At 43.9% G+C, this 12,713-nt stretch overlaps 1 protein-coding gene across 1 annotated transcript; it reads left to right on the top strand.

The window, feature by feature from the left end:
* The first annotated feature begins 4,003 nt into the window (after window positions 1-4,003).
* On the top strand, window positions 4,004-6,697 carry LOC116747085 (actin-like protein 7A). Its single transcript, XM_032618907.1, is given in 3 exon segments — window positions 4,004-4,181; window positions 5,335-5,508; window positions 5,511-6,697. Coding segments are annotated over 3 exon segments (1,539 nt in total).
* The last annotated feature ends 6,016 nt before the right edge of the window (window positions 6,698-12,713 follow it).

The following is a 12,713-nucleotide window of genomic DNA, read 5'->3' as shown; positions in this document are numbered from 1 at the left end:
GTGGGAGGGAGGGAGACGCAAGAGGGAAGACATATGGGAACATATGTATATGTATAGCTGATTCACTTTGTTATAAAGCAGAAACTAACACACCATTGTAAAGCAATTATACCCCAATAAAGATGTTTAAAAAAAAAAGAAAAGAGTGTGTAGGCCCTGATGAAAGAAACCTGGCCACAAGCAGTGCCCAGTCTAGTTGGGAAGAAGATGAATGGATGCAGAGGAGTTTGCAGGTGTACGTCTATTGGGAGAACGGAGGTGCACAAAGGAGGGAGGGAGTCAGAAGTTTCTTCACAGAGGTGCTGCCTACGTAGAGTACTGCAAGATAGGTGGATATTTGTCCGGTAGCTAAGGGGAGGGAAAGCCATCCTGAGCAGAGAGCACAGCCTGAGCAAACACTCGAGGGAGGCATGGTGGAGAGCTTCCAGTAGTTGAGGTGTTTGGAAAAATAGATCAGGATAAGGCAGTCTTGGGAGCAACTAGGGAGGATCTCAAATGCTAGAGGTTAGGGCTTGGATTAAACTGACGACAGCTGGGGAGCCAATGAAGCCTTTAAGCAGGTGAGTGGTCAGATTTGGTTTCCAGGACAAAATCTTAGAATGATTCATGTTTAGCTGTAATATGGAGGGACAAGGCTCTGAGATCTAAAAGGAGGGTGTTGAAGAAATTCTTGTAAGGCTTGAAGGTGGCCTGAGCTAAGGCTGTGATAGTGTGGGAAAAAAAGGAAGGGGCAGGTTCTAAAGAAATTCAGAAGGTAGAATCTAATCTAATTTGTTGGTTCTCAACTGTCCTCAATTCAATCCAAGCTTTTAGTCTAACATTTGAGACCCTTTCACATAGGCTCCTGTGACATCTCTAGCCTCTAGCACTGCGTTTACATTAGATGATTAGATGTGGGGAGTGAGGAAGAGAGAAGGATGAATCCCTTTCCTCTGCCCAAGCAAAGATGGTCTGTCATCCAGAACAAACAAATTCATTAGGTTCCCATAGGGTCCTCTGTACCAAACTGTCACCGCTCTAAAAAAGAAAGACAGATTAGGGCTTTGGTAAAGAAACAGGAGGAAGAGGGGAAGAGAAACAACTGGGGCTAAGGAAGTTTTCTGGGAAAATTAATAAGGGCAGAAGTAGTTGAAGGATTAGGTGACGTGGATAGGAAAGAAAAGAGGGATTGTTAAGACATAAGAAATACTGCTGTGGAACATATAAGAACATTAATAAATAACTCGTGGGGATTTCTGTTTGCTGAATTGTTTCTTGGAACATGGCACTAGGGAACTGGATTATGTGGGCAAAAACTTTATAAGGATTACAGTTATGAGCACCACCAAGTTCCATTGGTGGTGTCTCAAAATCACAGAACCTGAGGATTAAACACTTGATCTGGCACGGACAGCTGTGAGGGACAAACTTTTCCTCACATTGGATTGACATCTGTACCTCTCTGAAGAAGCCATTAATTGGTCTTGGGTCTACTTTTGAGGTTGTGCAAGGCAAGCTAATTCTTCCATGTGACAACACTTAAGCTATTTAAAGGCAATGTTTATGGACCCCCTAAGCCTCCTCTTCTTCCACTCCTTATGGAAAGACAGTACAGAATAGAAAGAGGAGTAAGGAATTGGACTCAGAAGTCCAGAGTTCAAATATAGCTTCACTATTATAATCTGTATGAGCTTGGGCAAACTACTCAAAATGTTAGTCGAATCTGATTTTGATAGTGCTATATCCCCTCATCAGCTTGATCCCTATCCACTGCCTCCAGGTTTCAGGCTTGAGCATCTAGGTGGATGGTAAGGCTCCTCGTATATAGACAGAGGATACAGGGGCAAGAGTGGTTATACAGGGGAAGGCAATGAGTTCCATTTGGGGCATGCTGACTTAGAGATGTCTGGAGGCCACTAGGCTGTGGATTATGGAGCTCGGGAAAGAGAAATGATCTAGATTTAGTCCTCAACAGAGTATCACCACCTTCTGAAGACAGCTCCTTTCCCTTCCACCTCAAGGGAACTGGTTAGTCTTAGAATTGGGGTTATCACACTGCGGGCTGAGCTTTGGAAATGAGGCTCACTGTCTGTCTGACAAGGAATTCTTTTCTTTGCTGGGAGCTTGACTCAGTTTCCCAAATGTCAACATATTGAAGAGTTGGATTCCTAGGTCTCAACAGTCCTAGGCTCGAAACATTCAGATTCAGTAAGGTGGGGAGGGGGGAGATCTAGGAATCTGCATTCGTGAAAAGAGATGTTGTATACTGGCCTCTTCCTTACTAGATTCTCTTTCTTCCCTCCATAGCTGCTAAAGCTACAGGGCCTGGTTCACCTTTCCTCCAAAGGTCAAGGGTGGGTGGTGTCCCAAAAAACAAAACTAGGAGCAAGGATACCACCTCAGGGAGAAATGTGTTTCTTGGTCTAATTTTTTCACGTTTTCTTTCTCCACGATAGGGGAGAGCCTCAGCGTTGCTTTCCAGAAGGATCATCTCATGTTATTTTTGGTCTTGGGCCAGAGGAGCAAAAGTAGGTGTTATCCCATGAGAAAATACGGCCCAAGAAAGTATGAGCAACATAGAGTGTCTCTACCTAGAGGGACCTCATCAGAGACCCCAGGAGCCCACATACGCCTTAGATGGCTGGTGACAAGTGTGCAGGGTTGCGTGTGCCAGGCAGTGGAGGTTTTGGGTTCAGTGTGCCAACAGTCTTTATATCTTTCCGTCATTGATACCACTGTGTGCTGACCCAGAGAGAAGGGTCACAAAGGGTGACGTGAAAGCTAAGGGGAAAAGGGTTTCCATCAGGAGACAGCATCCAAGTATGCATAATCCTGAGAGGTGAAGTAAAAGGAGTGAAATGGGTCCATTGGCTTTAGCCTGAAGGATGTGGGGATGGACCCTGACAGTCCCTGTGCCCATGGACCTTATAGATGGAGCAATTGACCTTAAGCTAGCACATCACTTCTCCCACCTATGATGACAGAAAGCACTAAGGACAGCAAGCATGGGCAGTGGGGGAGGAGCCTGTGAAACAGAGCATGTCATGCTCTGAGTGTCTTAGTGAAGTGGGATGCACAGGTCGAGTGACAGAGGGTGAATAATGGTCCCCCAAAGATGTCCACATCTGAATCCCTGGAACCTGTGAATATGTTACCTTTCATGGTAAAAGGGACTTTGCAGATGCGAGCTAAGAAGTTTGCAATGGGGAGATTAACAACCCTCGATTATCCAGGTGGGCCCAAAGTAATCAGAATTATCTTAAGAAGAGGGAGACAGGAGGGTCAAGTTCAGATAAGGAGATATGACAATGGAAGCAGAAGTCTGAGAGGTCTTTGAAGATGAAGGAAGGGGCCACAAGCCAAGGAAGGTAGGCAGCATCTAGGAGCTGGAAAAGGATTATCCCTTAGAGCCTCCAGAAGGAACGAGGCCTGCTGAGACCTTGATTTTAGCCCACTAAGACTGACTGTGGGCTTCTAACCTCCAGAATTGCAGGATAATAAATTTGTGTTTTAAGCCATTAAATTTGTGGTAATTTGTCACAGCCTCAATAGGAAACTAGTAGAGCCTCTTACAGGACTCCAGGGCAGTAAAAATGTGCTAAGCAGCTGCATATTTCTCAGAAATCAAGAGGTGGGTTGAGGAGAAGGAAAATGGATGATTCTAAACTAAATACACCTTTGGTTGTCATACAAGTTCTCTTGAAATAAAGTCAGACAATCCAAGTTGGCCGTGCAAACCCCTGAAAAGCAGAGGTAAGTTAGCTATTTCTCAGGCAGCCAGGCATAGAGAAAAGTACTTTCCTATTCTTCTTTCAAAGTTCAATACCATCTCCTCCTCTACCCATTGAACCAAGAAGCTGCCCCTATCACATAGTCACAAGGCTTATGAAACTAGACTTGGTCCTTTTCTTCTCTCATACCCCAAAAGGAGTAAAGAGCATCCCCAGTAACTTCCTTAAAGGAGAAAGCCCACCATTGTAGTGACTGCCTCCTTATTAAGAGCACGGTGCTGCATAACATAAAGATGGATCCTGGGCGCCTTGAGAGCAGCGGGTGTCAGCACCAACAGGCCCAGCTTCAGCGATGGCATGTGATACAGTGGCCAAGCAGCCTCAGAGACACATGTTGGGTCCCATCAAGGGACACCCCTGGGAAGAAGTCACAGTCAGCAGAACTTGGCACTGCTGGCTGGATATCCTTGGGTGAGCTATGTACCCGAGAGCCTCAGTGTTCTCATCAGTGGGACTGTAGGGTCTAATTTCATTGTCAACCCAATGACCTGGACAAAGGAGGAGTATGTGTGCACATATGTGTCCAAAAATAATTCCTCTGCAGGTTGCCCTAAGAAATAGGTGGGACAGAAGTGCTTGGCACGGTCACCATAGCATCCATTGGTCCTGCTAAAATCTAAATCAAATGGTGTCAACTCTCTGCTCAAAATTCTCTAGTGCTTTCTGACTTCACACAGAGTTAGAGCCAAAGTCCTAGCAATGGCCTATGAGACCTAACGTGAGCTGCTCTCCCTCCCCCACCCCTTCTCCCGTCTCTACTTTTCCTTGCTGTCTCCACTGCAGCCACACTGGTCTTCTTAGAATCCTCTAACTTGGGAATAAGCAAACTTTTTCTGCAAAGGGCCAGATAGTCGATACTCATTTTCAGCTTTGCAGGCCATACAGTACTTATTGCAATGACTCAACTCTGATGTTGTAGCACAAAAGCAGACATAGACAACAAGTAAACGAATGAGCGTGGCTGTGATCCAATAAAACGTTATTAAGAAAAACAGGCTGCAGGCCTGAGTTTACAGACCCTGCTCTAACCCACAGTCGTCTGCACCTGCTGCTCCCCGATATACACGTGGCACTCTCCCTCACTTCCTTCAGGTCCTCACTCAAGTGTCACTGTCTCAGGGAGAAAACTACATGGCACATTAACACAGCCACCCTCTCCCCAGCCTTCCTTGCTTTGCTTTTCTCTTTTGCCATTAACATCTTCTAACATATATTTATTTTGGTTATTGTCTGCCTCTCCCCAACCCCCACTGATTAGAATGTAAACTCTACAAGGGCAGAGATTTTTGTCTTTTTTTTTTCACTGCTGCCTGCCTTGCACATAGTAAGCACTCAATGAATATTAATTGATTGGATAAACCAGGTTTACTACAAAATTTAGTAAAAAGTAAGTCCCTTCAGAAACACTATTTCAAATCTACCCTAACACAGGAGTTAGGTTCCCACACAAACCCACACAAAGGTTCCCAGTATCTAGAAAGCCCTGGGACACTGGATTATGTCATAATCAGTGGTGTCATCACTGGGGAAATTCTCAGGTTGCCCTCTGACTTAAGCCTTTCAGGCCTTGAGGCCAGTGGGATTGAGGAACTTTCTGAGAGCAAAACAGCTCTTGAGAGCGTGTGGGCTCCACAGGCGGCAATCATAGGGGATTGGCCTTCTGAGAGAACGGGTGAACAGGACCCCCTGCAGACACAGGTCCTCCAGACTGCCTCGTTAAAGGACGGCCCAGCGAAGCAGGAGTGTGGGTTCGCCGCAACCGTTCAGAGCCAGAAGAACCTACAAAATCACCTGTGGTCAATAAGAAGCCCAAGCTAGAGTTGACCAAAGCAGTGGTCGTGGACCTTGGCACGGGCTACTGTAAATGTGGCTTTGCCGGGCTGCCAAAGCCCACCCACATGATCTCACCCACAGTGGGCAAACCCTACATGGAGACGGCCAAAACTGGGGACAGTCACAAGGAGACATTTGTGTGGCACGAGCTTATCAACCCAGAAGTTTGTCTCAAGCTAATTAATCTTCTGCGACATGGCATCATCATGGACTGGGGTACAGTGCAGGCTATCTGGGAATATCTTTTCCATCAAGAAATGAAGATTGCCCCAGAGGATCACGCCACCTTGGTTTCAGACCCACCCCTGAGCCCACACACAAATAGACAGAAGTATGCTGAAATGCTGTTTGAGACCTTCAAAACTCCCGCAATGCATATCGCCTACCAGTCCCGCCTGTCCATGTACTCCTACAGGAGGACCTCCGGCCTGGTTGTGGAGGTTGGCCACGGTGTGTCCTATGTAGTTCCCATCTACGAGGGCTATCCTTTGCCCAGCATCACTGGACGGCTGGACTATGCGGGTTCTGACCTGACGACCTACTTGATGGGCCTGATGAACAATTCAGAGAAACACTTCACTGAGGACCAGCTGGGCATTGTGGAGGACATCAAGAAGAAATGCTGCTTTGTGGCCCTGGTCCCCACTGAAGAGAAGAAAGTCCCAGCTACTGAGCATACAATCCAGTACACCCTGCCGGATGGGCAGGAGATATACCTGTGCCAGGAAAGGTTCCTCTGCTCAGAGATGTTCTTCAAGCCTTCTCTGATCAAGTCCATGCAGCTGGGCCTCCACACCCAGACAGTGTCCTGCCTTAACAAGTGTGACATCACCCTCAAATGAGACCTCATGGGGTATATCCTACTCTGTGGGGGGAGCACCATGCTCAGCGGTTTCCCTAACCATCGGCAGAAGGAGCTGAGAAGCATGTGTCCTAATGACACCCCCCAGGTAAACATGTTGCCCGAAAGAGACACTGCAGTGTGGATGGGTGGCTCCCTCCTAGCATCGCTTCAGGGCTTCCAACCACTGTGGGTCCACCGCTTTGAGTACGAGGAACATGGGCCTTTCTTCCTCTACAGAAGGTGCTTCTGAACTCCGATGAAGCGTGGTTGCTGTGGTGGCCATGCGTCAGCTTTGCTGGGTGAGCACCCATCCCATACATAGGGAGCTGAGCCAGCCAGCTCACTCCCGCAGTATTAGACAATCCTTGCGTTTCCCTCCACAGTGTATTTCTCTATTTCCTCACGCAATGAGAACTTCATACATGCAGCATCTGCCTTAAAATGTCCATTTGCCAAAACAACAGTAGGGGCTGGGTGAAGGAGAGGGGTAGTGCGGGGCGTGGGGTGGGGGGAGAAGGGGGGAGTGATTATGGACCAAAAAGACGTAGCTTATAGTTTAATTGCTTAAGTATTTGGGGGAGAAACTACCTCTAAAATTATTCTGTCCCTTATTTTGTATATTCCCCACTTTAGGTACTACAGTATTGTTAAACTCTGCTTGGAAGGGGGAGTGTGATAAAGATAGATTAGATAGATAGAGCAAATGCTGTTGTGGCCTATAAGAAGATCCCTTTCAATAAACACCAACAGGAAGTATGCTGTAATGGTTCAGTCACCCGCAAAGCATCAGAGTGCATTTCACACTTGATCAGTGATTCTGAAGGCTTGGAAAGAGCTGATGAAGATGTCTGATGCCTGCTTTAACTGTACTTTCTTTTAGTTCCAGTAGTCATTTATGTCTCGATACCAGTTCTTACCAAGCCATCATGGTGACTGGCTGCTGAAGCCTGGTGTATTATGAGCAAGATATGTGTATCTTAAGGGAAAAACTCTTCAGGGAATAGGTGCTATATAGATTTCCCCCTTTAAAAAATTGGGGGCAGATTTGTCTTGGGTTATCAGCACTAAGGTCATGAGGATGCAACCCACAGCCATTCTCCAGACACTTCAAGCAGCAGATGCTCCTCTTCAACCAGACTGGATTCTCCATCAACCTGCAGGGTATACAACTGGAGTCTGGAATGGGTGCGGGATAAAGGCTGCCAGTTCTGCAGTGTGGGTTTGTGGGAGGCTGGTCCATGCTGGTCATTCTAACCCAACTAAGGAACTGAAGGAACGTAAAGATCCTCATGGTCCGGGAAGCCTTTCCAGAGCCCAGCATGTTCTGTGGTATTTCCTGCGGGGCAGTTTATAATTGGACCTTCCATTTTTTAGAGGAGTCCCCAGTACATTCTCTGCCCTGTCTCCAACACTGGCAGGCAGCATAAAATAGTGGAAAGAACATGGGCTTTAGACTCTGTGATTTGAAACTGTTTTGCTACCAACTAGCTGTGTGACCTGAGTCTGCTCACCTGTAAAATTGAATTCAAATGCCTACCTCACACAGCTGATGTAAATATCAGAGGTAAACATCTGAATACCAGTGTGTGGCCTCCAGGAGGTGATCCCAAGCGTTGTTAGCTAGTATTATCTTGTAGAATTCTACCTCTTATAAGGAGCCCAAATGCCTTACTATGATCCTGAGCCACACGTACACCCAAAGACACACACATTCAATCACTCATAGGAGAGCGATGGCGTCTCTACCATTCCCAGGGAGAAGCCCTACAGAACCACCCTCATAGCCTCCAGGTTTGCCTAGACAGCGTTGAAAGACCTAAATGCTCCACCCTGGAGGCCTGGTAAGTAAGCACAGCTGGCTGGCACCAGCAAGCTAGAGTAGGGAAGCAAAAATAGCCACAGAAGAGCTTAGTCAGCAAGGACTAAGCCTTACCCTGGAGGATCAGGGAATCAGCTAGGAGTTGGGTACATTGACTTAAGAGAGGTATGCCTTGTTCACCTCAGTTTCTGCCCAAACCACTACTGTCAACACTCTATGAACATTCACTGATGGGTAGGTTGAAGTTTAGTTAATTCTTAACCTTTGGACCTCTTTGGCAGGGTGGTAAAGCCTATGGACCCCTCAGAATAATAGAATACTATTTTTAACTGTATCAAATAAAATACATAGGATTACAGAAATATTCTATTTTAGATCCCTTAAGGGTCTATGAACCCCCAGTCTATTACCCCGCAAAAGGTGAGGGTCTTGATGAAGGGGAGGCATGAGAGGTGGTTCTGGAGAATGGGAACTCCCAGGCCATCCTAGGACCAAATGCTATACGGCATTTTAAAATGAAAAATACCAATATAAGGGTAAACAACTGTGTAATCTCTTTCAAAGCACATTTATGAATTCTCTCACTTGATCCATATAAATCACCCTTGCAGAAAAAAAGAATCCTCCTCACACATTAAAAAAGATGAATAGTTTTTAGTAAGTATTTGGAAGTCATCTTAGTCCAATGGTTCTCAACTGAGGACAATTTTGAACCCCAAGGAACATTTGACAATGTCTAAAGATATTGGTGGTTATCATAACAGGAGTAGAGGGTACGTAGTACTGGCATCAAATGTGTAGAGGCCAGGGATATTGCTAAACATCCTATAGGCACAGGACAGCAAAGAATGACGTAACCAAAACTATCAACAGTGCCAAGGCTGAGAAACCCAGGTTATCCCAGTGGGCACACAAGGTTGTAGAAAAGCAAGATTCAGTGAGATTAAATGACTTTGTTCAAGGACACTAAGATGAGTGGACCCGTGACTTTGTTCTTTCCGTATACCAAGAGGACATCTGTTGGTCTTGAAGTTCCTGGGACTTCAAAGCTAGTAAGAATAATGGTGGAACAGCCCACTGTAGGCATGAAGCATAGGCAAGGGCTTAGGGAGCACAGAGAAAATAGGAATCAAGAGCAGGCCTTCAGGGTTGCCAAACATCACCAATATAAACTTTGGCTTGTCTACAGATCTCGGACATTTATGGTTACCTAGCTTCTAAGATGTTCATCCTCAACTCAGTTACCACTAAATATGACAGACAAGGAAGGACAGCCAAAGACTCCCAAGGACTTGTCCAGGTGGTGCTTCTAGTGAAGCAAAGAAGGTTATGGGCCAGCACAGGAGGAGGAAAAAAAGCTAATTTTTCTTCCCAAACTTGTAGTCACTTTAAATTACTAAGAATCGTCAGTTTTGTTTATTTTTAAAAACATCCTCTTCAATTATGGCTATGAAAAATCCCTCAGATGTGTGCACATGTATGTATATACACACATAAATATGTGTGTGTATATATGTAGATATGTGTGAAAAATAAATTTATTCTAAAATATGCAGCAGTGCTAAGAAATAACACCAAGCTATACTCATAAAGGCATAATAAAAACATTAGCTTCTGCCTCAGTTTTTCAAAACGTCTAAATATAAAATACACTTTGATTACAGGAGACAATCCTCTGCAAGTTTCCTCTTGATGTCTGGAACATCTGAACAAAGCTGATTCCATGGAACAAACTAAATAACTGAGGCTTTTAGCTTCCTGCAACATGAATTTGGGAAGAGCCCAAACTTGGGAGAAGAATTATATACTCTTCTCTAGAACTTGGTAGAATCTTTCCCCAAAATTAAGCATTCATCACTCCCAGGAGTTTCTCCTTTGCCTATACACAGCATTTCCCCCCATAAATTCACCCTTGACTTTGCCTTCTGCCTTCAATTTGGATGGTCTGCTCCCACCTGCTCCTTCTCCAAATGAATAAAATTCCATCTCGCTCAGAGGAGAGAGTAATTGATAGTAATTTGTATTCACACAAATTCTTTCTTGCTGTTTCCATACAGTATTTCAAGGAAAGTGAACATCCACGCAAAGTCACACCATTATAAACAGGCACATTTACTTCTATTTCCAACCCATCAGCATGGGTCCCTTTACTATTATCCATAGCAAGAGTACTATAATATATTAAAATGTCATATAAGTTACCATGTTCATTAATCCACACCAAAGAGTAGTCAAAAAGCACTTGCAACCTTTCAATGTTGGGCACTTAATTATAGATCTTCTTTTTCTATTATTTTGTGAAAATTTTCAGACACACAGAAAAGTTGAATTATACAGTGAACACACCTAGATTCTATAGTTTACACTTTGCTATATTAGGGAAAGGCTTCTTTAGTTACACAATTCTGGGTATACCTATACTCTGACTTCCTGTTAGTCTACGTAGAGTAATAAAGGTCTGGTTCTGGTATTAAAAGCATGAAAGAGATTGTTAACCTTACCCAAGAGTCAGCCACAAAACTGTTGTCAAAACAAACTGAGCTTTTTCTGGACTCACCAAAAAGAGATAAATTCTCATTTGCTTCAAAGAAAATAACTAAAAGACATAGGTCAGTTAAGCACCATAAAGAAAATTAATGAAATGGCCTAGATACTGACAAAAACACTATGTTAAAAGAAGCAACATTTGGAGAAAAAGGAGTAACTTACTACTGTTCATGCCTATGATGCACGCTGCTCACCATCCCAAATGTACGCAATACTGTTTCAGAAATTCTAATCTGTTCCAGCTCTAACACTGCTAACTCTAGCAGAACATTCACAGGCAATGAAAATAGTCCGTATGGACCCTGTAGTGATAGGAGGCTCAAACCAGTTATAACTGGAAGCACATGACCTGGCAAGATATTACAAAATAACCGCTGTCAGCATAGGAAGGCTTAGAATATCAAAGGATAGATTTCGCTTTTCATTCTGCTTTAGTTCAAGGTGAAATCATTTAAATGATGAAATTTGACCAAATGTTGGGAGCACTAATAGCCATGTTGTTTATATATAATGCTTTCCTCAAGGAACATAAAACAGTTTAAAAACATTACTTTACTTTTCTTCACACTTTTGAGGTAGCAGCCACGAAACATTCCCAACTAACTGAGGCACAAATCAATTCTGTGATTTGTCTACAGTTCCAGTATGATTCCGACCTGTAGCTGGGAATGAAACCCAATGTCCTGATTACCATAAATACCAGAAATATGCTCTCAATCAGCACTAAGTAAAAGAACAGTAATTTTTACAAAATGGTGCTATATGGGTTAAAGCTTAAAGTCTTGCTTAATGATTAAAATTATATGCAAAATAAAATAGAATTGGTGTCTGCTGAGGTCTGCTGTACAGAGCAGCTCTCCGTAATGCTAAGGTAGATGGTCTTACTCTTCCCACTTCCCAACAGCCAGGCCTCGAGGAGTGAGGAGTGGAAGGAAAACAGCCTTCTCTGCCAGAGCCCTCCTAACTGGGGTCAGAGTCACTCTAGAAGGCTCAGTTTCCACTGGGTTCTTTTGTTGATCTTTGGTGGTATAAAAAGCTCAGCATCTGAAAGGAAAGAGAAAATGTGACAGACACACTCCTTCATGTTGGTGGGATCTGAGGCAGTAGCTCTAAGCTAAAGCTAGGCGACTGGGCTTTGCACCTACAAGACGACCATCAGAACCAGACTTAATGTTTCTGTCACCCTAACAACCTCCTGGTCAGAGCAAACACAGCCTGGAGGCCCTGCCCCAAGAAGAGGAATCCCACTTCAACTTTAGGCATGTGGGAGGGTTGAAGAAAAAAATGCCCACTGAGTGATTCAAAGTGGAAGAATGTTCTGTATTTCAAATGGGAGGGGGTGGTGGTTGTGGTGCTTACGAGGCCATATACATGTATTAAATTTCACCAAACTATACACCAAAGAGCTGTACATTTCACTGTATGTAAAATTTACCTCAATTCTAAGAGTGGCGTGTATTCAGTAAGTAAAGTTAATGGACAGAAAATACTTATAATAAAAATTTCTACAAACACACTGATCAATAAAAATGTCCTTACTTAAAAAATAAATAAATAACTGGAAGAGGAGGGCGATGGTTGGGGGACATTTGTCACTGTTAGATAACACTCCCAGGCCCTCTTTCAGTTAGATTTATGGAGTCTCTTACTTAAGTAGAAATCATACACAGGAAGTAGAGACATGAGAAAATATGTATATAGAGAGACATTCTTTCTCAGTATTATTCATGGTACACCTATACATATGACCCATACAGACATGAAAAATTCTTTTACGAGAATATTTTAAAATGTGAGAAAAATGCTCCAGATAAAATGTTTTAAAAACATGATTTTCATTATACATATACACATGCATGTACACACGTATGACTACAAATTATCAAGTCTTAATTTTCTT

Source organism: Phocoena sinus, chromosome X (genome assembly GCF_008692025.1).
Source record: "Phocoena sinus isolate mPhoSin1 chromosome X, mPhoSin1.pri, whole genome shotgun sequence".
In the NCBI taxonomy this organism is placed as follows: Eukaryota; Metazoa; Chordata; class Mammalia; order Artiodactyla; family Phocoenidae; genus Phocoena; species Phocoena sinus.
The sequence above is the reverse complement of the archived record's forward strand: the minus strand, read 5'-3'. Positions and strand labels throughout refer to the sequence as shown.